General features: G+C 42.4%; 2 protein-coding genes across 10 annotated transcripts in view; both read left to right on the top strand.

Moving 5' to 3' along the window:
• Pxmp2 (peroxisomal membrane protein 2) overlaps window positions 1-8,892 on the top strand; it is a 12,625-nt gene extending 3,733 nt beyond the window's left edge. For 2 of the 5 annotated variants that reach the window (XM_038346716.2, XM_038346720.2), the window contains exons 3-6: window positions 1,127-1,289; window positions 5,658-5,765; window positions 7,499-7,622; window positions 8,581-8,892. In XM_038346716.2, coding sequence (XP_038202644.1) covers window positions 1,127-1,289; window positions 5,658-5,765; window positions 7,499-7,621 — 394 coding nt within the window. In that variant the 3' untranslated portion in view covers window position 7,622; window positions 8,581-8,892. Of the gene's footprint in view, window positions 1-1,126; window positions 1,290-2,484; window positions 2,537-5,657; window positions 5,766-7,498; window positions 7,623-8,580 lie in introns of all 5 variants that reach the window. The other 3 variants (XR_006020903.1, XM_038346718.2, XM_038346717.2) reach the window with 3 other exon arrangements.
• A 4,059-nt stretch (window positions 8,893-12,951) lies between these two features.
• Window positions 12,952-24,665, top strand: part of Pgam5 (PGAM family member 5, mitochondrial serine/threonine protein phosphatase) — a 33,638-nt gene continuing 21,924 nt past the window's right edge. Inside the window, exons 1-6 of one of the 5 annotated variants that reach the window (XM_038346714.1) lie at window positions 12,953-13,218; window positions 17,370-17,548; window positions 19,056-19,181; window positions 19,265-19,353; window positions 19,448-19,581; window positions 20,264-20,532. In XM_038346714.1, coding sequence (XP_038202642.1) covers window positions 13,028-13,218; window positions 17,370-17,548; window positions 19,056-19,181; window positions 19,265-19,353; window positions 19,448-19,581; window positions 20,264-20,267 — 723 coding nt within the window. In that variant the 5' untranslated portion in view covers window positions 12,953-13,027 and the 3' untranslated portion in view covers window positions 20,268-20,532. Of the gene's footprint in view, window positions 13,219-17,369; window positions 17,549-19,055; window positions 19,182-19,264; window positions 19,354-19,447; window positions 19,582-20,263; window positions 20,533-22,379; window positions 23,670-24,665 lie in introns of those variants that run through there. The other 4 variants (XM_038346712.2, XM_038346711.2, XM_038346710.2 and 1 more) reach the window with 4 other exon arrangements.

Raw genomic sequence — 24,665 nt, forward strand, 5'->3', positions numbered from 1 at the left:
GAAAGATGTCTACATGATTCGAACGTCTTTTCAGTTAGAATGATTAAAAACAAAAAAACTTTGTGTGTGTGTGTGTGTGTGTGTGGTGTTAGGATTAAGCTCATAACTTCATGTATATCTCTACTTAGACATCACTTATTGTCATCATTTAGCTGGGCGTACTTGAGAGGTCAACCTTATCTATGTAGTGAGTTTCAGCTGAGACAAAGCTACAGAGAGACATTGTCTTAAGAAATAAATAAATAAATTTAAAATAAATAATCAGAAACTCGTGTGTGTGTGTGTGTGTGTGTGTGTGTGTGTAAAAAGACATACTGAGACTGTCTCATAATATCCCTTGAAACATTTGCCTCTGTCTCCTGAATGCTGGGATTATAGGTGTGTACCACCACATCTAGTTTTTGTTTGTTGTAGTGTTGGGAATCAAACCCAAGGTTTCTTGGTGTGCTTGGGAAGTACTCTACTAACTGAGACTCAGTCTTAATCTCATAAAAGCTTCCAAGAATAATAATTTGAGTCATTTACTATAATGTTTATAAAGCCATGTCTCCCATACTTTGTCAAGTAACAAGATCAGCTAAGGCATTTTAACCCTCTCACTAGGTATTAGTCTGCCAAAGACTTCAGTTGTTTGCCCTACTGTAGCCCACAGTGGTACAGGAAAGTCCAATTGAAAGCCTTCTTTACAGACTTTGGTTGTTGGAATTGAAAGACCCTGGTTCCTGTCCCCCTGTATTGATTGTGCTTTGTGAAACTCACTTCTGGTCTTGGCTCACAGTTGGCCAAGCTGGGTTATGTCTGTTAGGCCTTAGGGCCCAGATGTGGACAGATAACATAATGGCCTGGAATACAGAGGAGCTGAACAGGCATCTTCGCCAGGACCATCATCATGACTGCCATCCAGCCAGCCGGCCAAGTACAGGAACTGACAAAGTAACTTCAGTGTTTTCAGGCAGAAAGACAGCCTGAAAGACTGATTGAAAGAGGTCTATACAAATTTGTGTGGTCAGTAAATACTTTGGGGGAAGAAAAAAGAGCTTAGGATCTGATGTGAATCTTGGTGTGAGGCTGAATCTAGAAATGTAGAAAGAACTGCATTCCTGCTCAAACCCCTGTGGTATTCCAGATTCTTTGTCACAGGTCCACTGAGTCACTATTTCTACCTCTTCATGGACTACTGGATCCCTCCTGAGGTTCCCTTGGCCATTGTCAAGAGGCTCCTTCTGGATCGCCTGCTCTTTGCACCAGCTTTTCTGTTGCTGTTCTTCCTCATCATTAACTTGTTGGAGGTGGGTGTTTCTTCTGGCACTTGCTATATCTCCAGTTAACAGATTTATTGGTAGTCCCCTTCCTAGGGTGGGCCTCAAGGTCTGAACTTGTATTGCTTTTCCTTCCTTCCTTCCTTCCTTCCTTCCTTCCTTCCTTCCTTCCTTCCCTCCTTCCCTCTCTCCCTCCCTTCCTCATCCCTTCCTTCCTTCCCTCCTTTCCTCCTTCCCTTCTTCCTTGTTATTTTAGAATTTCATACATGAATCTAATGTGTTTTGATCAAAACCACCCCTGTTCCCACACTACTTTTCCTTCTCAACTTCATGTGTTCTTATTTTGTTTTGTCTTGTTTTTTCGAGAAATCTGTGTAACAGTCCTAGCTGTCTTGGAACTAGCTCTTGTAGACCAGGCTGGCCTTGAACTCACAGAGATCTGCCTGCCTCTGCCTCTCAAGTTCTGGGACTAAATGTGTGTGTCATCACCGCCTGACTTCATGTGTTCTTTTAAAAAACCTTAGTACTGCCTGTATGTGCATGGATATAGACCTCGCAGGGACTGCATCTCTGAAAAGAAACCAAAAACCAAAAAAACTCAACTGACTTTCCCTTCCCAGCAGCCATTAATTTCCAGTAACTCCATACTGTGATTTCCTGGCTTGATTGTGTTTGTGTCTTATACATGTTGCCAAAGCTACTTTGTGTTGATGTGTACAATAGCATTGTCATGTCCAGCAAATACTGTTTCCCTGATTTCTCTGAGTGCATGTGTATGGGCATGTATGTACTAAAGGATGTGTGTAGAGATCAGAAGAGTTGGTTCTTTTCCTTCCACTATGTGGGTCTCAGGTCATCATGCTTAACAGCAAGTACCATTACCTGCTGAGCCATCTTGCTATTCTTCAGCTTTCTATTTTCCCTTGTGAACCTAGGAAAGAGACTACAGGAGTGTTAATAGTGCCTGTTTGTTCCTAGTAGAAGTCATAAACTTCATAATCCACGTGACAGTTGTTAAATGTGTTCTACAGCAGCCCTTAGGTCTTGTTACCACATCTGTTGTCAAAGAAGGATGTATACTACTCTATCATAGAATTGGTTTTCAAATATTTTGATAACTTTTATAGAGTTGTTTATGTTTTTGTTTTTACTTGTATATTTTCTATACTAATATGATTCTATACCAAGTTTGGTGGCTTATTATGCCTGTAATTGATATACTCAGGAGGCTGAGAAAGGAAGATTGCCACAATTTCAAGGTCATCCTGGACTGCAAGGTGAGATCCTGTCTTCAAATACAAATAAGTAAAAATATAAAAAGTAAACTAACACATGGCTTTATCAAATAGATCTGTGCTACAAAAATCTTAAGGTTGCCTGATTGTTGCAAAACCCTTCAAAAATGGTTTGTAACTATCAGCTGGAAAGTATTTTAATTTGTTTACCATTATTTATAGGGTCAAACACTTTATATACCATATGCTGTGTATTCTGTGAACTTTGCTTTTTTTTCTTTTTCTTTTCTTTCTTTTTTCTTTTCTTTTTTTTGTTTTTCAAGACAGGGTTTTTGGAGCATGTCCTAGAACTTGCTCTGTAGACCAGGTCGGCCTCAGAACTCAGAAATTCATCTGTCTCTGCCTTCTGAGTGCTGTGTGTGCACCACCACCGCCTGGCCAACGTTGCTGCTTTTATGGAAATTTTCTATCTGTCTGTCTGTCTTTCTGCCTTTCTTTCCGTCTGTCTTTTGTTCTTTCTGTCTCTCTCTCTATATATGTATATATTTATTTATTTATTTATTATATATACAGTGTTCTGCCTGTATGTATGCCTGCAGGCCGGAAAAGGGCATCAGATCTCATTAAGATGGATGTGAGTCAACATGTGACTGCTGGGAATTGAACTTAGGATCTCTGGAAGACTAGCCAGTGCTCTTAAACCTCTGAGCCATCTCTCTAGCCCTGTGGAAGGGTACATTTTGAGACAGGGTTTGTGTAGCCTAGGATGGTCTTGAACTTGCTGTGTAGCCAAGGATGACCTCAAATTCTCAATCCTCCTGCCACTAACTCCCAAGTACTGAAATTACAGATGTGTACCATCGTGCCTTTTTTTTTTTCCTATATTAACTTGTGTGTTTGGATATATTAAGAATAACAGTCCTTTTTCATGAATACAAATAACAAGTAAGTTTCCCATTTTTTAGGTGTTTCAAACTTTCATGTAAGTAAAAGTGTCTATGTAAAGGTAAAATGTAAACTTATAAACTTTATTTATATAAAGTGTGTGTGTTTGTATTTCCACACAGAAATTTTAAAACTTCTTATTCTACTCTGGTACTCTTTCCCCTTTGGATTCTCTGATAGAAAGATAGTATAAATATTCTTAATACTTTCTAGTGATTGTGTTTTTTTCTTCAACTTTTTTTTTTTTTTTTTTTGGTTTTTCGAGACAGGGTTTCCCTGTAGTTTCTAGAGCCTGTCCTGGAACTAGCTCTTGTAGACCAAGCTGACCTCGAACTCAGAGATTTGCCTGCCTCTGCCTCCCGAGTGCTGGGATTAAAGGCGTGTGCCACCACGGCCCGGCTTTTCTTCAACTTTTTGATGTTAGTATTTTATGTGTATGAGTGTTTTGCCTGCATGTATATCATATGCTTGCTTGGTGCCCATGAAAGCCAGAAGAGGACACTGGATCCCCTACAAGTAGAGTTACACACAGTTGTGAGCCTCCATGTGGTTGCTGGGAATCAAACCGGGGTTCTCTGATAGAGAAGCACTGCTCTTAGCCTCTGACCTGGACCAGCAGGATGTTCATAAGTAACAGGGTCGTAAGGGGGAGGATCAGGGAAGAGAAAATAAAGAAGATAGGAAAATTGGGACCAGGAGGTCCTTTATAAGCAGATAGCTCATGCAAGCAAGTTTATTAAGGAGTACCACAACTTATATACAGGTTTCGGGGGGAAAATGAGACAGAGTGTCACAGACAGAGCACAAAACAGCCTTGGGACTAACAACTATAGCCCCTATAGATGGAAAGAATTAGTTTCTCAGGATCCAGAGCCATAGCTCCCCCAAGGCCCTGGCCCCTGGCCCCAGGCCATTACTGGTTCTGTGATTTTAGAGAAAGAACTGTGTTCTTATACTTAGTGCTTCAGGGAAAATCACCTGGCCTGGCTCTCATCACTTTAGCTCATGTTTGATACGTCTTGATAAGATACCAAGAAAAATAATCTATACTTTCCCTTCTATCTTTTGAGTTTTGTTTTTGTTTACAGGGAATAGACTTCTGTTTCCATTTTTTTGCACTTACGTTGCATATTGTCTCCCACTTACTGAAATCTCCAGTATTTCAAAATAATTTCGTACTTTTATACATTCAGTCCATTATTTAGACTTGGTTCTTTTCCTAGATTTTCACTTTTATTGCATGTTGTTTTGGTTTTTGTATTATTTTCATTTTGTTTAGTTTTTTTTTTTTTTTTACTATGGCTTACAGATTGTCTTAAATTCATAATTTTTTTTCGAGACAGTTTTTTTTCTTAAAAGATTTATTTATGTATACAGTATCCTGCCTACAGGCCAGAAGAGGGCACCAGATCTCATTACTGATGGTTGTGAGCCACCATGTGGTTGCTGGGAATTGAACTCAGGACCTTTGGAAGAGCAGCCAGTGATCTTAACCTTTAAGCCATCTCTCCAGCCCCGTTGTTTTGTTTTTTTTTTTGGTTTTTTTGTTTGTTTGTCTTTTTGTTTTTTTTTGTTTTTTTTTGTTTTTTTTTTGTTTTTTTTTTTTGTTTTTCGAGACAGGGTTTCTCTGTGGCTTTGGAGCCTGTCCTGGAACTAGCTCTTGTAGACCATTGAAGACAGGGTTTCTCTGCGTAGTTCCTGGCTGTCCTAGAACTTGCTCTGTAGACCAGGATGACTTCAAACTCAGAAATCGGATCTGCCTGCATCTGCCTCCTGAGTGCTGGGATTAAAGGCCTGCGCTGCCACCACACAGCCAATGTGGTTACTCTTAATACATTTATTCTTTCAGATAACATTTCGTGGGGGTCATCTTTTAAAAATTGACAAGTTTAGACTGGAAATTAATCCCTTTTGGCAGTTAATGTGGAAAGACGTGATAACTGAGCCTCAGTCTAGCCACAGCTCCAGTCGTCATCAGATTGCTGTAAGGAGCTAATTGGGACAGACACCATGCAGTGCAAGAGACAGTTTGCCCCTGAGGTGTTATAACTGAGGATTTTCCACCTGGATAGTTGACTCCTCTTATCTGTAGGGAAGTGAATGCAAGTGTGTTTTATAATACAAACAGGTTTTATAAATCACTGTCCAGGTCAAGGTGCCACATTACACTTGCTATGTCTGGAGGAATTGCTTATAGTTTCCCTTATCTTCCTGGCAGGGGAAGGATGCCGCCAAGATGAGGAGTGGTTTCTGGCCTGCACTACAAATGAACTGGAGGATGTGGACACCCTTGCAGTTCATTAACATCAACTATGTGCCCCAGCAGGTGAGGCTTGTCTTGTCTTCACTGAAGGTCTTTGTCATTTTTTTCTAACAAGTGGTAGTACTCTCAAGCCATGTATTGCTCTGTTTCTGGAGTTCTGGTCCACTCCTGCTCAGTGTCCATGAACTCTGGATTCATCACTGCAAAACTACACAGGGACTCCTATGCAGCTGTTTCATCTCCATTGAGCAAATTCAAGTGTTTTCTAGTAACTGAAACAATTTGGGTTGATTGGACTCAGAGGGAGCAAGCAACTGTGAAGTAGAGCAGGTAAGTAGGAAGACCCTCCATGAACAGGGTCTTCAAGGGGCTGGCTAGTCAAAGAGAAGGCCCCTGGGGATAACTGGGAGAGTTCCATTGCTTGTAGGCACACAGGTGCTGCAGTGGGAACTGCCTGCTGAAGGATGGGTGAGCCTGACCGCTGAGCAGTGGAGAGCACAGGAAAAGAGTACTCAGGGGTTTCCAGAGTTGTTTTGTTTTGTTATTTTGTTGCTTGTTTGTTTTGTTTCTCACAGGGTTTCTCTGTGTAGCCTTCTCTGTCCTGAAACTTGCTCTGTAGAACAGTCTGGCTTTGAACTTACAGAGGTCTCCCTGCCTCTCTCAAGTGATGGGTTTAAAGGCATGAACCACCACTACCCAGCTGGTTCAGTGTTCCTCAGATGCTATCACTGGTGCACTGCTTCAGGTTGCTATAGACCACCTGTCCTGTGCCAGACTTATCCCCATGTTTTCCTAAGACTTCTCTGCAATTGGAAGGAGTCATAGTCCCAGTAATTCTGTACAATGAGTGACAGGATTCTGCTGAATTCTAGGGGAGAAGGGACCTCAGAGATGCAGACTTTTCTTTCCCCCAGGGCATTCTTCCTCTTGCTCTGGGTCTGGTTCTACCCTTATGGAAGAATTGGTACTAGGTACCTCTGCCAAGTTTCAAGCCCAGGAGCTAGGTCTCTGTACACTGAAGAAGGAAAAAATGGGGAACCTTATGACTTCCAAGTTGCCAACCATGGCCATCCTTCCAAACAGACTTCTCTTGGAAAACCAGCCTTTGTTTATGCCAGGAACTTAACCCTCTTCTGTTCTCTGTTAAGCATATTTCCTACAAGGAGCTCACAAGCTAGGGGCCACTGAAGAAGGAGGAACAGAGTAGGGTCAACAAAGGACTCCCATTGGGTAGAAGAAGGGGGAGGTTGTCCAGTCTGCATACACATACACTATATGTACTACAAATATACATGCCATGTAGATCACACTCTACACAGACCACTACATTATGCACACATACACAGGGAAGGGGAGAGAGAATTAATGAATGAGAGAGCACACTATACACACAAGTCCATACATACTACATACATGTCATTCCATATATAGGCCTCATTTTATATCACACACATAAATAGAGCACCCACCCTTGCTCACTTCATATTTATATATGTATTACTTAACATGCACGTATACCTACCACCCACATTTGCATATGTATACATACATCACACAGACCACAAAGTAGGAGAAAACCAGCAAACATTTAGAATATAACAAAGGGCTGGGCAACCCTAGCAGAAATAGTGGGAAATTAAAATCAAACCAGAGCAAAACAAAAAGCGCAACAAGTATCTGGTTTATCATATTGGGATGGATGAGGAGCTAAAGCTAGATTGCTTTGGAGAATGAGTAGGAAGCACACAACTCAAGCTAGACATAATAGGTCCTGTAATCCTTCACTCTGAAAGCAGAGGCAGGAGGACCAGGAATTCCACGTCAGCTCAGGAAGAGAGGGAGAACAAATCACAAGTCTGGAAAATGTTCCTGAGACATTTGAAGATGGAAAGAAGTGGCCAGGAAGCCGGGAGTCTTGAGGTCAGAGAAAGTGTCATATTTACAAGACTATGTTATGTACATCCCTCTGGAATGGGTGGACATTCAGGTCCACAAAGAGAGTCTTCTGGAGCCACTTAAAGAGGTGGAAAAATGTGGTTCCCCTGGATGAGTGCAGAGTAGTGCTTATGTGGAAACCCTTTCTCTGTGATTGCAGAGAGCTAACATGAATGGGCAAGACTGCTTGGCCTCTCTAGGTCTGAGCAGAAAAGGGTGATTACAGGTTTGGAAGGAAATAAAGTTTTGGGGTAGAGACCAAACCTCCTTAGTATGGGCCTGGGACTCATAGTACTAGAACCTACACTCAGAGTCACAAAGAGATAGTGAAGACAGACCTTCCCAGTGTATACATGTGTATACATGAGGGCCACAGACCCTAAGGCATCCTGGAAAGGTAGAGAGGGATTGGAGGGTTGAGGAATGAAGAGGCCAGAAAACTGCTTCCAAGCAGGGCTATGAGGTTAGGGTTAAGATTCTAATTTTAGATAGTTGCAGAGGAATGTTTAAGGGGAAGGGAAGTTATGCAGCAAGTATTGTTAAGCATTACTTTGTGCCCTAGTGCCAAAGACTCATAATTAGGAAGACAGGAACAGATTGGTACTGTCACAGAACTGTCTTCCTGGAAGAGACAGCGCCTGACTGAAGGTGTGCTCTGAGGTGGGGTAAGTCCAGATGATTAGGTATTGGGACAGTGGTGTATATTGGGCTGAGGCCAAGTCACAGCAAGAACATTATTAGGAGAGGATGATTTATTTGTACTCCTACCTCTGCTGGATCCTACCAAACCCAAACTAAAGGCTCAGGACATTCAATAGAGGGGAGGTAAGATAGATCAAACAACAAACAGTTGGAGGAATGAATTTCATCTTGGGTGACTGATGTGTGAGGGATGTGGTCAAGATTCCCACTCACCATGGGCTGATGACTCTTCTTTTGGCAGTTCCGGGTGCTCTTTGCCAACATAGCAGCTCTGTTCTGGTATGCCTACCTGGCCTCTCTGGGGAAGTGATGTCAGATACACCGTGGATGAGGTCTGGGGAAATCCACCCACAGCAGGAGAGATCAGAATCCATCATTCAGGACATCATCTGACTAAATTTTGTCATTCAAAGATGCCTTAAAATTACAGAGGAAGGAAATGTATGTGTTAGTGTCAGAATCTAGTGTTTAGAGAGATGGCACAAGACTCAGACAGTATATAATCTTATTTGTAAGCAAGGTAAAGTTCAATAAACAGTAATGCAGCTGTTTCCATGATGGTTGTGATTTCTCTGAATAGTTACTGATGCTTGGAGAGAAATTCATACCCAGATCTCTTTAAATTCTTTTATGTTATGTCAGAGTACATACAACACTTAACATTTAAGTGTACAGTTCTGTAGCATTCAGTACAATTATGGTGCTATGCAACTATCACCAGCATCCATTTCTAAATATTTTTCATCTTAAAGTAGAACTGTTCCTATGAAACCCCAGCTCCTCATTCTTCCTATTCTTTCTAGCTCGATAACCACCATCCCTATAAAGTCTTGATCATGAGTCTGCATACCTTATAGGATCTGTTGGCACTTTTCTTAGGACTGGCTTGTTCACCTAACATAATAACTACATACTGGTTAATCTTGATCATCAGGTTGATGGGATCTAGAATCACCATGGAAATATACCTCTAGGTGTGTCTATGAGGATGTTTCCCAAAAAGGTTTTTAACCACTGGGTCTGGAGAGCCAGTGATTAAGAGCACTGGCTGCTCTTGCAGAGGACCTAGGTTTGATTCTCAGCATCCACATGACAGCTCATGACCATCTGCAACTCCAGTTCTAGGGAATCTGATGCGTTTTTCTGGATATACATGCAGGCAAAACAACCATACACATAAAAATAGATAGATAGATAGATAGATAGATAGATAGATAGATAGATAGATAGATAGATAGGTAGATAGGTAGGTAGATAGGTAGATAGATAAAAAGGTTTATCTGAGGAGGGAAGCTCCATCCCAAATGTGAGCACTGCCATTTCCATGGACTCGGGTCCCGGACTGAATGAAAGGGAGAAAATGAACTGAGCACCAGCATTCATCTCCTTCTGCTTAGTGTTCCCAGCTGTCTCATGCTCTTGCTGCCATACCTGTAAGCTGAAATGAATCCTTCTGTTAAGTTACTTGTTGGGTATTTGGTGACAGGTAGTGAGGGAAGTAATTAATTGTGTTTTGCCATGGTTTGAATGTCCTCTGCAAAATTTGTGTTGAAACCCAATCTTCATTTGTAGCATTGAGAAGTTCTTTATGGAAGTGATTAAATCCAACAAAGAACAGATTAATACTCCTGTAAAAGAAGCTTTCCGGAATTTTCCTCTTGATCTCTGGCTGTGTGAGGACAGCCTTCTTCTTGCAGGCACATATGAACACCATTTCAGAAGCAGTGCTTCATCTTGGACTTTTCAGCCTCCAAAGGAGATGTGAATTTCTGTTGTATGTATTATATAGTCTATGGCATTTTGTTACATTCAGGATTTATCCATGCCATAATTCAACATGTCAGAATTCCCTTCCTTTTTGAGGCTAAACATTCCAAAGTGCATGTACACCACATTCTGTTTATTCCTCGTCAAAGAGTCTCTATTGTTTCTAATCCCAGCACTTGGGAGGCAGAGGCAAGTGGATCTATGTGATTTTGAGACCAGTGAGTTCCAAGACAGCCAGAGCTGCAACAAAGACAAACCCTGTCTTGAAAAGCAAAAAACAAAAAAAGAAAAGAGAAGAAAAGAGTTGGTGACTCCGATGCTGATTTGAGCATGGGTGCATAGACATTGTTCCTACACTGGCCCTCAGGTCTGGACATTGACAAAAGTAACTGATGCTCCCATGACCGATACCAGTAATACAATTCACAACACAACCTTAACTTGATACTTCCTAGTCCATTCCACCCTGCTTGGCTGTGATGGAGAATTAGGGATCTGGGTCCCATACACAGTTCTAGAGATCAACAGGTGCAGTGCTGATGTGTGTGGTCCAACTACTTGGGACACTGAGGTAGGAGGATAGCTGGAGCTCATAGAGTTCAGGCCCAGCCTGGGAAACCCAAGAACTCTTAGAGGCCAGAAGAGAGTGTTAAGATTACCTGGAACTGGAGTCACAAGAGAGTTTTGAGCTGCATTGTGAGTGCTGGGAATTAAACTTGAGTCCTCTGGAAGAGCACCTCCCACCTTTCTTTTGAGACAGTCTTATATATTCCAGGCTGGGCTTGAACTCTAAGGATGACCTTGAATTTATAAGTCTACTTCACCTCTAAATCGTTGAGATTACAGGTGTGCTCCATTACACCTGGTTTATGCAAAACTGAGGGTGAATCTTGGGGCTTTGTATAAGATAAACATCTACCAATTGAGCTGTTACCCTGTCCACCAATATTTATATTTGTACAATATATTTAAATCCATAAAATGGTCTTTGAAACTGTACTGTTACATGGTACTACAATTCAGCATGTACCTCCCTCTTTATTATGCCATTGCCTCCCCGTTTTTTTTACAGTGATGTGTAATTGAAGGAGTGCAGTAACAGAAGCAGTTTCTTGAAAAAAACAGATTTATTGCTTCAAAATTTAATGATCAGACTGGAAAGATAGCTCAGTGGTTAAGAACACTGGCTGTTCTTCTAGAGGTCCTGAGTTCAATTCCCAGCAACCACATGGTGGCTCATAACCATCTGTAATGAGGTCTGGTGCCCTCTTCTGGCCTGCAGGCATACATGAAAACAGAACCCTGTATACAAAATAAATTTAATGCTCAAAATAGCCATATAAGCTAGGCTTGGTGGCACATGCCTTTAACCCTTTAATACCCTTTTAACACTCGGGGTAAAAGGCAGGTGGATTTCTGTCAGTTTGAAGCCAGTTTGGGTTACATAGCAAGCTCCAAGCCAGCCAAGGGTACATAGAATGGTGAGGCCTATCTCAGAAGGAAACAACAACAACAAACAAAAAACAGAAAAGGACACCCAACCACAAAAGAACAGTCTGTTGGGAGTCCTGGAACATAGATCAGAGGGACCTACCTCCCTATGGGACACTGAGGCAGTAGGTAAGCACTGTTAAATAAGAATTATACTATAAACGTTAGTTCCATATTGAAATTTTGTTAAACCTTTATTGTACACACTCTATTGATACTTTCTATGAAAGATTAAAGCATTTTACAGGTCCTGCTCTGGTGTGCGTGGCAGAGGTCATGCCAGGAAAGCAGCCTCTTATGGGCAACTAGTCACACTGCCTTCATGGCAGCCAGCTGTTTTGACTCTGGGACCTACTGTGCAGACACCCCTGCAGCTGCAGTGGACCACCACAACCTTAGCTGAAGACTTGCTCCCATCATGACCATTCTAGACAGCACCCACTGATACTGGAAAGTAGTACTGTGAGCAAGATATGCGTTGTGGTGAACTCTGATGACCTTGCAATGATTTCATCCAGGCCAGAGGGAGAACTCTTCCTTGGTGGCTGTACAGAAAGCCTCTGATTGTTGTGAACATTCATGAAGGACTACTAGGACAATTGTCACACCCCTTTTCTCTCTATAAAAAAGTGGACTGATACTCATTTTCCAGCCAGTGGAAATGCAATGTGGTATTAGCCATTATCAAAGGCCAAGGATCCTGAGAATGTCCGAGGTTTGAGGTTTGTTCAGGAGCTGTAATATTACCAAATGCTTGTTGCTGCTCACTGCTGGTCAAAGCTGAAAATTATAATAGCTGCAAAGTGCTAGGCCTGCTGCTGGTTAAAGCACAAGGTAGTAAACTCCAAGCCTGGAGCTGTATGTAAGTGTCTGGGCCTGCTAGTCTAGTCCCTTGGCCTCAGGCTCAATACAGCTAAGAGCTGCCTGCACTGAAAGAGCAGTTGGACTACTTTCCTACTCAGAAAGCACTGGTCAGGTCTAGGACTAGGATTAGGGCAGTAAAACTTGGAGGCAGGATGGAAGGTGCCAGGGCCTACCTGTAGGGAATGGAGAGTTGATAGTTTTTAATGCAGAAGGTTTATAATTGCAGGTAAATGGAACGAATTCTAGAGGTGAAAGTTGATAGTTGAAGAACAGTATGTATACACTTAAGGATTACAAAAGAAAACAAAAACTCTAGATCTACAGCAAGAGCAAAACCTGAGGTTTTTCAGTTCACCTAAACCCAATACCAGATTTTGATTCCCTGGGGATTTACCCACCAAAGGAAGGGCACCTACGCGTGCCACATAGAGGCTACCGGTAGGTGGCGCCCGAGTCCGCCTTTCCTGCTCTATAAGGGGAGGAGGGCGGAACTTCCTCCAGCCGGAAGCAGACACATGCGGAAGTGTGTCCCTGGCGTACTGCCGTCGGGCCGCGCGGTTTGAGGCATGGCTTTCCGGCAGGCGCTTCAGCTAGCGGCCTGCGGTCTGGCGGGTGGCTCGGCCGCTGTCCTCTTCTCCGCGGTAGCGGTGGGCAAGCCACGTGGCGGCGGGGATGCAGACGCGCGCGTGGCCGAGCCTCCGACCTGGACAGGAGCCTCGCGTCCGGGGCCCGGCGTCTGGGATTCCAACTGGGACAGGTGCAGGGACGGGAGGGTGGAGCTCGGGCCTGGTTCCTCACCCTTCACAGTAGGTCAGATGTCGGTGCACTTGAAGGGGTGTGTACGAGTGGGTCTAGAGTTAGTATGAACTGAGACGGCTGGTTCTTTCAGAGTCCCAGTACCAGGACACGCGTCCTCCAAAGGGTCTCAGTGCCTGGACTATCCGTCCCTGTGAGGGTACCTATACCCGGCCGGATAAGTTCGTCGGGAAATCCTTGTTCAGAGACAGTACACCCGAAGGTCTGTGTCCAAGGACTTATCTTCTAAAGGATTGGATTTTGTGTGTGTGTGTGTGTGTGTGTGTGTGTGTGTGTGTGTGTGTGTGTAGTCAGTCAGTCAGTGTTTTGATATATAGCCCAGCTTGTCCTCACAGATTCTCCTGAAGCCTGCGGAAAATTAGGTTTTCAAGCATGCTGTTTACAGAGAATCTGTGCTTAGAGTTAAGTAGAACTAAAAGTTAGGTTACTCATAGATGCCTGATATATAGTGGCACATGCCTTTAATCCCAGCACTGGGAGTCAGAGGCAAGCAGATCTCTGAATTCTAGGACAGCATGAACTATATAGAGAGAACCTGTCTAAAAAACAAAACAAAACAACCAAACAAACCAAAAACAAAAACAAAAAACAAAAAAAAACACAAAAAAACCCCTCCCAGAATTGAGTTGCCTGATTTAAGTTTGTTTCATATAGCAAGGGTTGCATAGAGAAAACCTGTCTCGAAAAATAACAAACAAAAAGTTTGCTTCATATTTATTTGCTTGCCATAGCAGCACGTGTGCATGGACTGGTACAGTGAATGAATCTTTGTTAGGTGGGGGAAGGATGTATCACAGATGGAAAAACAGCTGCAGGAAGGGACTAGGAAGTGAGCATATCCACTTGGTTCTTTTCTTGTGGGTTTTCCTCTCTGACAGATATCTCCAAACTGTATGGTCCGTCCAGCCTGACACATTCCTGCATCTACAACAAGACTTTGACTTGGCAATATATGGGACTAACACCCCAGTTTAGTCTGTACAGATAATGCTTGAGCCACCCCCACACTCTTCAGTCCTTCCTCTTCCATCATTGTTGTAATTTTGGCAGGTTTGACTTGTGCTGTTTCTGCCTCCTACTGGTTTTTTTTTTTTTTTTTTTTTGATATTTATTGAGCTCTACATTTTTCTCTGCTCCCCTCCCTGCCTCTCCATTTCCCCCTTTAACCCTCCTTCAAGGTCTCCATGCTCCCAGTTTACTCAGGAGATCTTGTCTTTTTCTACTTTCTGCTTCCCATGTAGATTAGATCTATGTAAGTATCTCTTAGTGTTTGCATTGTTGTCTAAGTTCTCTGGGATTGTGGTTTGTAGGCTGGCTTTCTTTGCTTTATGTTTAAAAAAAACCACCTGAGTGAGTACATGTGATAATTGTCTTTCTGTGTCTGGGTTACCTCACTCAAAGTAATGTTTTCTAACTCTATCCATTTTCCTGCAAAATTCAAGCTGTCGTGATTTTTTTCTGCTGTGTGGTACTCCATTGTGTAAATGTACCACATATTTTTTTAATCCATTCTTCTATCAAGGGGCATTTAGGTTATTTCCAGGTTCTGGCTATGACAAACAAAGCTGCTGTGAACATAGTTGAGCACATGTCCTTGGGGCACGATTGAGCATCCTTTGGATATATATACCCAAAAGTGGTATTACTGGGTCTTGAGGAAGGTTGTTTTCTAATTTTCTGAGAAATCGCCACACTGACATCCAAAGGGATTGTACCAGCTTACATTTCCACCAACAATGCAGGACTGTTCCCTTTTCCCCACCACCCACCACCTCTCCAGCATAAGTTGTCATCAGTGTTTTTGATCTTGGCCATTCTTACAGGTGTAAGATGGAATCTCAGAGTTGTTTTGATTTGCATTTCTCTGATGACTAAGGATGCTGAGCATTTCTGTAAGTGTCTTTCAGCCATTTTAGATTCCTCTGTTCAGAGTTCTCTCTTTAGGTCTGTACTCCATTTTTTTTTTTATTGGATTATGTGTTCTTTTGGTGTCCAATTTCTTGAGTTCTTTATATATTTTGGAGATTAGACCTCTGTCTGATGTGGGGTTGGTGAAGATTTTTTCCCATTCTGTAGGCTGTCATTTTGTCTTGTTGACCATGTCCTTTGCTTTAAAGAAGCTTTTCAGTTTCAGGAGGTCCCATTTATTAATTTATTTGTTTCTCTCAGTGTCTGTGCTTCTGGGGTTCTATTTAGGAAGTGGTTCCTTGTGCCAATGCATTCAAGGGTACTTCCCACTTTCTCTTCTATAAGGTTCAGTGTGGCTGGCTTTATGTTGAGGTCTTTGATCCATTTGGACTTGAGTTTTGTGCATGGTGATAGATATGGGTCTATTTTCATTTTTCTACATGTTGATATCCAGTCATGCCAGCACCATTTGTTAAATATGCTTTCTTTTTTCCATTTGATATTTTTTGCTTCTTTATCAAAGATCAGGTGTTCGAAGATGTGTGGATTAATATCTAGGTCTTCTATTTGGTTCCATTGGTCCTCCTGTCTGTTCTTATGCCAATACCAGGCTGTTTTTAGTATTGTGGCTCTGTAGTAGAGTTTGAAGTCAGGGATTGTGATGCTTTCAGAAGTTCTTTTATTGTACAAACGTTATTTGTTTTTGTTTTTTGAGACAGGGTTTTCCCAAGTAGCCCTGGTTGTTCTGGAACTCACTCTGTAGACCAAGCTGGCCTTGAACTCGGAAATCTCCCTGCCTTTGTCTCCTGAGTGCTGGGATAAAAGGTGTTCACCACCATGCATGGCTCCTGCCTCCTACATTTAACTGAGTAGCTTCAGTTTCTTCAGTTCCTGTATACCAAGTCCACTAATTGCAGTCCTCAACCATTGTGATGACCACTACCCCAGTGACTGAAACATTTAAAATGTGCTTAGTGTGACTTAGAAAAGAGCTCTATTTTTATTTAATTTTAATTTAATTATAGTAGTCCCTCTGTATTTTGGGGGATTGCTTTCAACACCTCTAAACATACCAACATCTATGTATGTTTAAGAGTGTAGTGTTTGCAGATAACCTAGATGTCTAGGTCATTCTCCTGTATACTTTAAATCATCCCTAGATTACTTATCATACTGAATACAATAAATTTGCCATGTAGGTAGTTGTTAAATTATATACCTTGAGGGAAAAAAAAGGCCTATTTGGTACTGGTGCAAATGTTTTTGAATATTTTTGATACCTGGTTGATTAAATCTATGAGTGTAGGATTTACATTATTATATAACTCAAACTAGCTTTTTCTGATCCTTCTACCTCAGCTTCTTGTCAGGACTATAGATTTATACTATGAGAAAATGCAGCCAAAGGCTCCAGTTTATTATTTGTCATTTAAATTAGGAATGTTAGTGTATACCTGTAATTTTGGTACTTGTAAGGCTGAAGTAGGATTGCTGTGACCTCAGCCTGGGCTATGCTAAGAGACCATCTCATAACCAGCAAAATAAATAAATGATGAATGAAACAGCCCCATAACTAGTAGATCCATATAAATAATACAGTTCGAGGCTCTGCTCCAGTGCAACTATCCATATGCTCACAACCTCTGTCACCTGGCTGCATATTTGCAGCATTACTGAGTTTCTCCTTTTTTTCTTCTCATATGCATGTGTGTAGGCCTCTGTGAACCTCTGAGTAGATATCGAGATTCTTCTTGATCGTGCTTCCAGATTATCCTTTAAGGCATGGTCTCTCAGTCACACCCAGAACTTGCTAATACAAATAGTCTCACTACTCAGCTTCTGGGAATCCTGTCTCTACTTTCTGAGGCTGGAATTATAGGTGGGCCACTGTGCCTACCCAATATTTATGTGGCTTCTGAACTCCAGTCTTCCTGCTTGTACTTTAACAAGCACTTTAACCTCTGAGCCATCTCCCTAGCCCGTCTTTGCCAAGAGCATGAGCCTTAGGCTTCACATATTTCTTGTGCCCACTGTTGCATTTTCCTTTTGTCTGGTCTTTGGGTAAAGAGTACAGGTGTGCTCTGTAAGGCTGATCTCCCTGGGTTTGGGTTTCCCTCTGTCCTTTTCCCAAGTACTGAAAGGTGTCTTGGACAAGAGATCATTAAGATATGTTTTTACAATTAGGCGAGAGCCACTGTCTCTCATTAACCTGAAGAAGAGGAATGTGGAATCTGGAGAAGAAGAGCTGGCATCCAGGCTGGACCACTATAAGGCAAAGGCTACAAGGCACATATTCCTCATCCGTCATTCCCAGTACCATGTGGATGGCTCCCTGGAAAAGGACCGCACTCTGACCCCATTAGGTATGACTCCTTGAATGGTCTTGAAGTTAGAGCAGCTGAAATTGGAATATAGGCCTTCTCCCCTTCTTTCCCCATTACAGCCTGGTGGTGATGGAGACAAGAGTCTCAACTATGTAATCTAGGCTGGTCTGAATTCCTGATCCCCCTGCTTTGCACATGGTAGTGTGCATTTACATTTTAAACTTTTTTTCCCTTGAGGCAAAGTTTTTCTGTGTAGCTTTGGAGCCTGTCCTGGCACTCATTCTGCCCTCGAACTCACAGAGATCCGCCTGCCTGTGCCTCCTGAGTGCTGGGATTAAAGACATTTGCCACCACCACTTGGCTTTAAACATTTTGTTGGGATGGCATATTTCCTATTTGTACACATATTCAAAGTTGGATGGTAATATGTCTCCAGCCGTGTACTCTAGCAGATTGTGCCACCAACTTGGCTTTGTTGCTTTTGATACCTGGGCTTAAGCAGATAATCAGGTCATCACGGGTGGTGGAGGTTCCTAGATCTGATGTGGGATGTCCTTCTGTATATGTATTGCTTTTATTGGTTGATGAATAAAGCTTTTCTGGCCAATGGATTAGCAGAGTAAAGCCAGGTGGGAAATCCAAGCAGATAGAGAGAAAGAGAGTAGGCGAAGTCAAAGACACCATGTAGCTGCCAAAGGAGGAGGACACGCCAGAACCTTAGGAACCTTACCGTAGGCCAGTCTTGTGGCCATAAATAGATTGATAGAAATGGGTTAATTTAAGATGTAAGAGCTAGCTAGGAATACTCTAGGGTCACTGGCCAAACAGTGTTGTAATTAATATAATATAGCTTCTGTGTGATTATTTGGGTCTGGGCAGCTGGGAAATGAACTAGCATCTCCGACTACACATATCCAGTAGAAAATGATTTTCAGAAGAGTTCTTGAAGTGTTTTCAGTCATATACTAAAGTACATTTGAAGAAAAGCATCTATATTTAATACTAGTGTTTCCTTGTGACCCCTAAGAATTAGTTTGTAGTTTGTGTGTTTTGTTTCATGAGGAAGGTCTTGAACTCATGGCAGTCCTTCTGCTTCAGCCCCCTGAATGCACCACCAGGCTCAGATTAGTTTTTATTTTGTTTTATTTTATTTATGTGTGTTGTCATGTTATGTCTAGTTGTCACAAGACAGTAGGCCACTTTGATGCTGAGATTTGATCTTGTTCTCCCCCAGTCAGTACTGGAAATTGAAGCCAGGGTCTTGCATGCTAGGCAGTTATTCTACCAGTAAGATATATTATGTTCCCAATTGGAACTTGATTTTGAACATAGTTGAGTAAAAATAGGAGAAATAGCAAAGGGTTCACATTCCACTGCTTATAAGTTAACTCATTGCTGCTAATCAGGTGCATTTTTCCTTGGGGTTGAGGACAACTGATTGTTTCTTTGCTCCCTGAGGACCTGACCCTGGTTAAGTCTATTATAGGACAACGTCTTCAGTGGTGCTTGTCACTGGTATATGACTTTCAGTTATTTTTCTTTCAAGGTCGGGAACAGGCTGAACTTACAGGGCTCCGACTTGCAAGCCTGGGATTAAAGTTTAATAAAATTGTTCATTCCTCCATGACCCGTGCTGTAGAGACCACAGACATCATCAGTAAACACCTGCCAGGTGAGTGTTGGTTGTCTACCATGTGGAGGGTATAGATTCACTCTTGGGGATACATTGCTCAACAGGGATCAGCTCTTTTCCAGGTGTCTCCAGAGTCAGCACAGACCTGCTACGGGAAGGTGCCCCTATTGAACCGGATCCACCTGTCTCTCACTGGAAGCCAGAGGCTGTGGTAAAAATGCCATTCCTTGTGCCACTGGATTAGGGCAAGGCCTGTCCTTAGTCTTGTCTACTTCTACACTGACAACTTCTTGGTCTACTCCTAGCAGTATTATGAAGATGGAGCCCGGATTGAGGCTGCCTTCAGGAACTACATCCACCGAGCTGATGCCAAGCAGGAGGAGGACAGCTATGAGATCTTCATATGCCATGCCAATGTCATCCGCTATATTGTTTGCAGGTAAATGCCATGTCTAATTCACTGTGTTAGCATCCATCTTTCCTGGCCTTGGGTTTCTTCAGCCTAGGAGCTTCTTCTGTCTTGACTCAGAAGGGAATATTGGTGAAGCTAGATTAATTGTCTATAGAATGTCTGTTTCACCTTCCTATATTAGTAAACCCCCAGTGAAACTGGCCTTGACAGTGTATATGGTCAGGTAGCTGTGTTTTGGCCTCCTCAGCCTTTTGAGAATGGTGAATGTCTACAGACCATTCAAGAGTCCTGTTTTCCAAACACTTATTCCAGCTGCCTGTTGCTGGATGCTGCCAGTAGCAGTCAGCAGTAGACTTATTCTGAGATTTTATTCCCTTTGTCCTGTTGGTATCAGAACTTCTCTATTAAGTACCATCTTTCTCCATGTTTGTTTGTGAACAGTGTGGGCACCTTGTGGGTCAGGATACTTGTCTGCTAGTCTTGTACATGTGATTAGATATGTGTGTAATCATGACCTGTGATTGTTTGCTGCTCAGTTTACTTTGTGTTTGAATTTTTCTTCACTTTCTGTAACAGCAGAATGTTCCAGGCTCATGCTGTTTCCCTGCATGCCCTTGTTTTAGTCACTTTTCTGTGTGCCAAGGTAGTAAGTAGCCTGTTCCCTATTCTTGGATTGTCACGTTTACCATGATGTATGTTCCCATCACAGCTGACCAGCAGTCCAGGGATGGCTAGGGAACCTCGTGGTCAGATAGGTAAGCATCAGTCCCAAGAAAGTACAAGGTTGTGCTGAAAAGCTGGGAGTCCCTACTGGGCTCCAGGAACTCCATATCAGCCCGAGAACTGTTAGTAGGAAGGAGGATGGTGTGGTGGACAGGTGCTTTGTTTATATTCTCTAATAAGAGCAAGTGCTTCTAGGATGATGTGGTCCCAACTGCTTGTCAGGATAAACACTATATATTCCACTCAACATGTGAACATGCCCCATTTAGTTTTTACCTCATTTTTCTGTATCAGCCCCGATAACTGACAATGTTGAAAATGCAGAAAGAAGCTCGGCAGTAGTACCAGGTCTTATTCAGGAGTGATCATCCTGAGTTGTGAAGGGTAACACTAAGACTACATAGTGTGGGCTAAGGTGTGGCTTAATGTAAATAGCTTATCTGGAATATAGGAGCCTGGATTTGATCCTCATCACAAAGAAAAAACTGCTTTAATATTTTTAAAATGTTATTTTATGTGTGCTATGGATCTTGTGTAGAGGTCAAGGACAACTTTCTGGAGTTACTTCTTTCTTCTATCTTTATGTAGGTTTCAGAGGCTGAACTCAAATTTCCAGGCTTGCACAGCGAGGGCCTTTGCCCAAGTTGAGCCATCTTACGGGTCTTCTTTATTGTTTAAAACTATATGTCAGATGTGGTACACGTTTTCAATCCTTTAATCCCAGCACTTAGGAAATAGGCAGATCTTTGTGAATTACAGGCTAGCCAGGATTATAGTGATCTCTTAAAGTAACCCATTTATGACCTGGGTGTGGTGGCACATACCTTAATATCAACACTTGGAAAGCAGAGGCAGGTGGATTTCTGTGAGTTCTAGGCTGGTTCTATTTATAAGAAGTTCCAGGTGAGCCAGGGGTTGCAGAGTGATACTCTGTCTCAAATAAAACAAATGAAACCTGTTTATGTGAAAATCTGTACAGCCCCTTGAGGACCTAGAAGCTCTTTTTAAGCAACAAGCCACCACAAAGTATACAGTGTTCTAGCAGACTGGGCTAGAGATGTAGCTTGTCGAGTGCTTGCCTAGCATGTACAAAGACCTCGGTTTGTCTCCAGCAGCACAGAAACCCAGTGTGGCTGGGCAGTGATGGTGCACTCCTTTAACCCCAGCACTCAGGAGGCAGAGGCAGTGGATCTCTGTAAGTTCAAGGCCAGCCTGGTCTACAGAGTGAGTTCCAGGACAGTTAGGACTATTAACAGAGAAACCCTATCTCAAAAAATTGGGGGGAAAAATAGGCCGAGTGTGAGTTTGAGCTACATAAAATTCTTTCTTTAAAAACCAGGGGTTGGGGTGGGATTTTTCATGTCCCTTTTCAGTATTAGCCAGAACACATCACAGGGTTTTTATATATTTACAATTTAAAATTGACAAGCCTACTAGCAGGAAATGTCACACGTGTTGGTAGACTAAGTCAAACTCAGTTCAGACTAATTCCTGAGGATAGAGCACATTCAATTACTAGAAAATGGCAGAGACAACACCAAAATGTTCAGCAAATACTCTTTGTGTGTGTGTCTGTCTGTAGGTGCCCTTAGAGGCCAGAAAAAGGATTCCTTGGAACTGGAGGCATTAGAAGTTGTGAGCTGCCCAACATAAGTCCTGGGAATTGAACTCTAGTCCTTTAGAAGAGTAAGCAAGTGCTCTTAACTGTTGATCTCTCCAGCCCCAATACTTGTGCCCTTAAAAAGGAAAATCCTGTCAGGGTCATGCATTATACCTCTATCCTGGGAGACCAGCCAAGTCCTGTCAGGAATATTTCTCTACTGATTTGGATGCTTCTTGTTACAGTGCAAAACAGCCTTGATATCATTAGCTCTAAGTACATTTCTGACTTAATTGGGTTGAAGCCTTGTCCCCACAGGTCAGATCCTTATTTAGTGTACTATTAGGACCTTTCCAATGAGAATCTTTTCCCTGAAGACAGTATGGCTTCAGTTACTGGCCCAGCTGAATATACCTACTCCAAAAGACTGTCAAGCTGCCTGAACCAAGAACAGTTCTTTACCAGCCTGCACTTTTTGCTAGTATCATCTCTCTCTCCCCAGAGCACTGCAGTTTCCCCCAGAAGGTTGGCTCCGCCTGTCCCTCAACAACGGGAGCATCACCCACCTGGTGATCCGACCCAACGGTCGTGTTGCACTCAGGACCCTTGGGGACACTGGGTTCATGCCCCCAGACAAGATTACCCGGTCCTGAGGCTGCCTGCAGGACTGCACCCTCCTCTGCTGGTGGGCTGGCTGCAGCCTTCCCTTCCTTGTCTTCCCTGTCCAGATTGTGCTGTGGCTTCATGTTGTCTCCAGGAAGAGGATATCTGAATGTCACATTTGGGTGCTCATTTCTGGTCTGGGCTGCAGAAAGTAACTTATGGGTTAGATGGTCTTTCTGAAAGCTTCCTACCTTACCACTACCACTAGCACAGCTCTCCAAGGTACAGGAACCTTCTCGGGCAGAAGGCAGACATAATCATGAGGACTGAAGTGGCCTGGCTGTGTTTTATCAGGTGATTACAGCAGATCAACTGAACAACCCATAAACTCTGGCAGAAAACCTGTCAGGCAGTATAGTGGTTGTTTGCAACTCGTTGTTTCATATCCTATAATCTAGGAACTTTTGTTGCTTAAATATTTATCAGATATTTTCCTCACATGGGTTCTTGCTTTGTAAACTCACTTGTCAGCTCAATTAAGAGATCCTGTGTCTATTGCATCTTGAAGGGCTAAGGGACTGGCATCCTATAAGGTAGACTATAAGCCATGGAAGAAGTGGCATTACAAAACGGCTGTGGTCTGGATATGGCAAATACATGACAGCCCTGTAAGAGGTTCTTTGGAGGCAGTGAAATAGCCCGGACTGACAAAATTTAGGTGGTATGTGCTTGTAATTCTAGCACTTCGGAGGCCAAGGTAGGATCATGAGTTTCTTGCTAGCCTGAGCTATGTAGAAAAACTAAGTCTTAAAGAAAATATTCTAGAGTGCTACTGGTTACTGTAAACCTTTGGGCTTGTAGGTTAAGTTATTTAGAAATGATGTGTTTGTTTACTCCAGATAGTCTGATAATGTAGAAGAAACTGGTTTGTGTGTATGTGTTTTTTGTTTTTGCATATTTGAGACAGGATCTTAATGTTTACCAGGCTGGCCTCAAACTTGAGACCCTTCTCAGTCTTTAGAGCGTTGAGGTTGTAGATATATACTACCATACCTGTCCCCCAAAAATCCCTATACAGTTTCTATGAAGTGGCTGTGAGCATTTTCTGTAATCAGTACAATGAGTTGGAATATTTGACCCATCTCTCTGTCCTGTTTGGAAACAAGTATGTAATAAAATTTTACTTCTTTGTTGTTTGTTTGTTTGTTTGTTTAAAAAATGGTATAATTAGAAACCCTTTCTCAGTATCTTCTATCCCAGTGCTGATCCCAGGTATCCTGCTTGGAGGACTACCTTCAAGGACTACTTCCCACAGAAGGTACAATGCTTCCTGTTCAACACTAGGCCTGAGAGGTGTCACTTGGAAGTAACCGTGACTACCCATATTCCACTTTGTAGAAGTAGTTGGAACAGGCATGCCAGGCTGTCAACTTGTAAATACAAAGCTCAAGGCTACTACTTGACCTGCTGGGAATGTAAAAGCATTTCACAGGGAGATAATGACTTCTTTGGGTTCAGTGTACTACGAGTATCCCCGCATGGCACAGCCTCCATAACCTTCAAGGACTGGTAGTATTTTAGGAACAAGCCTTAACTATGAGGTAAGGCCAGCCCCTTGTATATATAATGTCATCTTTCTTGGAGGCTGACAGTCATCTGTAAAGACAGTGATCACTTATAACAGCAATGATCCTGCAAGCTGACAGCACGACTCCTAGTCAGTTGCCCTGTTCCTTCAGATCCCAGTTCTCCTGCTGAAAAAAAAAAATCACACTGCTGAGTGATAGCTGAGAATGACATGACTGAAAAGCAGGGACAAGAAACTAGAATAAGGCCTGCAGAAGTTTGTTGGTTGGTCATGATACCAGTGATCCAATAGATTCCAAATGCTCCCGAGTCAGGCCTTGTGTGCTGGGGCTGTTGATACACACAATGCTATGTCAAAATCTAATTTTCTGACCTTAAAATTATACTGTTATTCCTCATTTGTCTCAGGAAAACATTGAAGTACAGCACAACCCCCAAAATTATTAAATTTGAAGCCAACCATGCAGAACTGAGTTTCTAGAGTTTGTAAAGTTATGATCAGAATGCAGCATTAGGCTCAGTTTAAGAGCTCAGTAAGTTCTTGGAATAACTTGTTTTCTTAAATATGAAATTCTTTTTATAATTTTTAGTTTCCTTA

Source organism: Arvicola amphibius, chromosome 10, assembly GCF_903992535.2.
Source record: "Arvicola amphibius chromosome 10, mArvAmp1.2, whole genome shotgun sequence".
Taxonomy (NCBI): Eukaryota; Metazoa; Chordata; class Mammalia; order Rodentia; family Cricetidae; genus Arvicola; species Arvicola amphibius.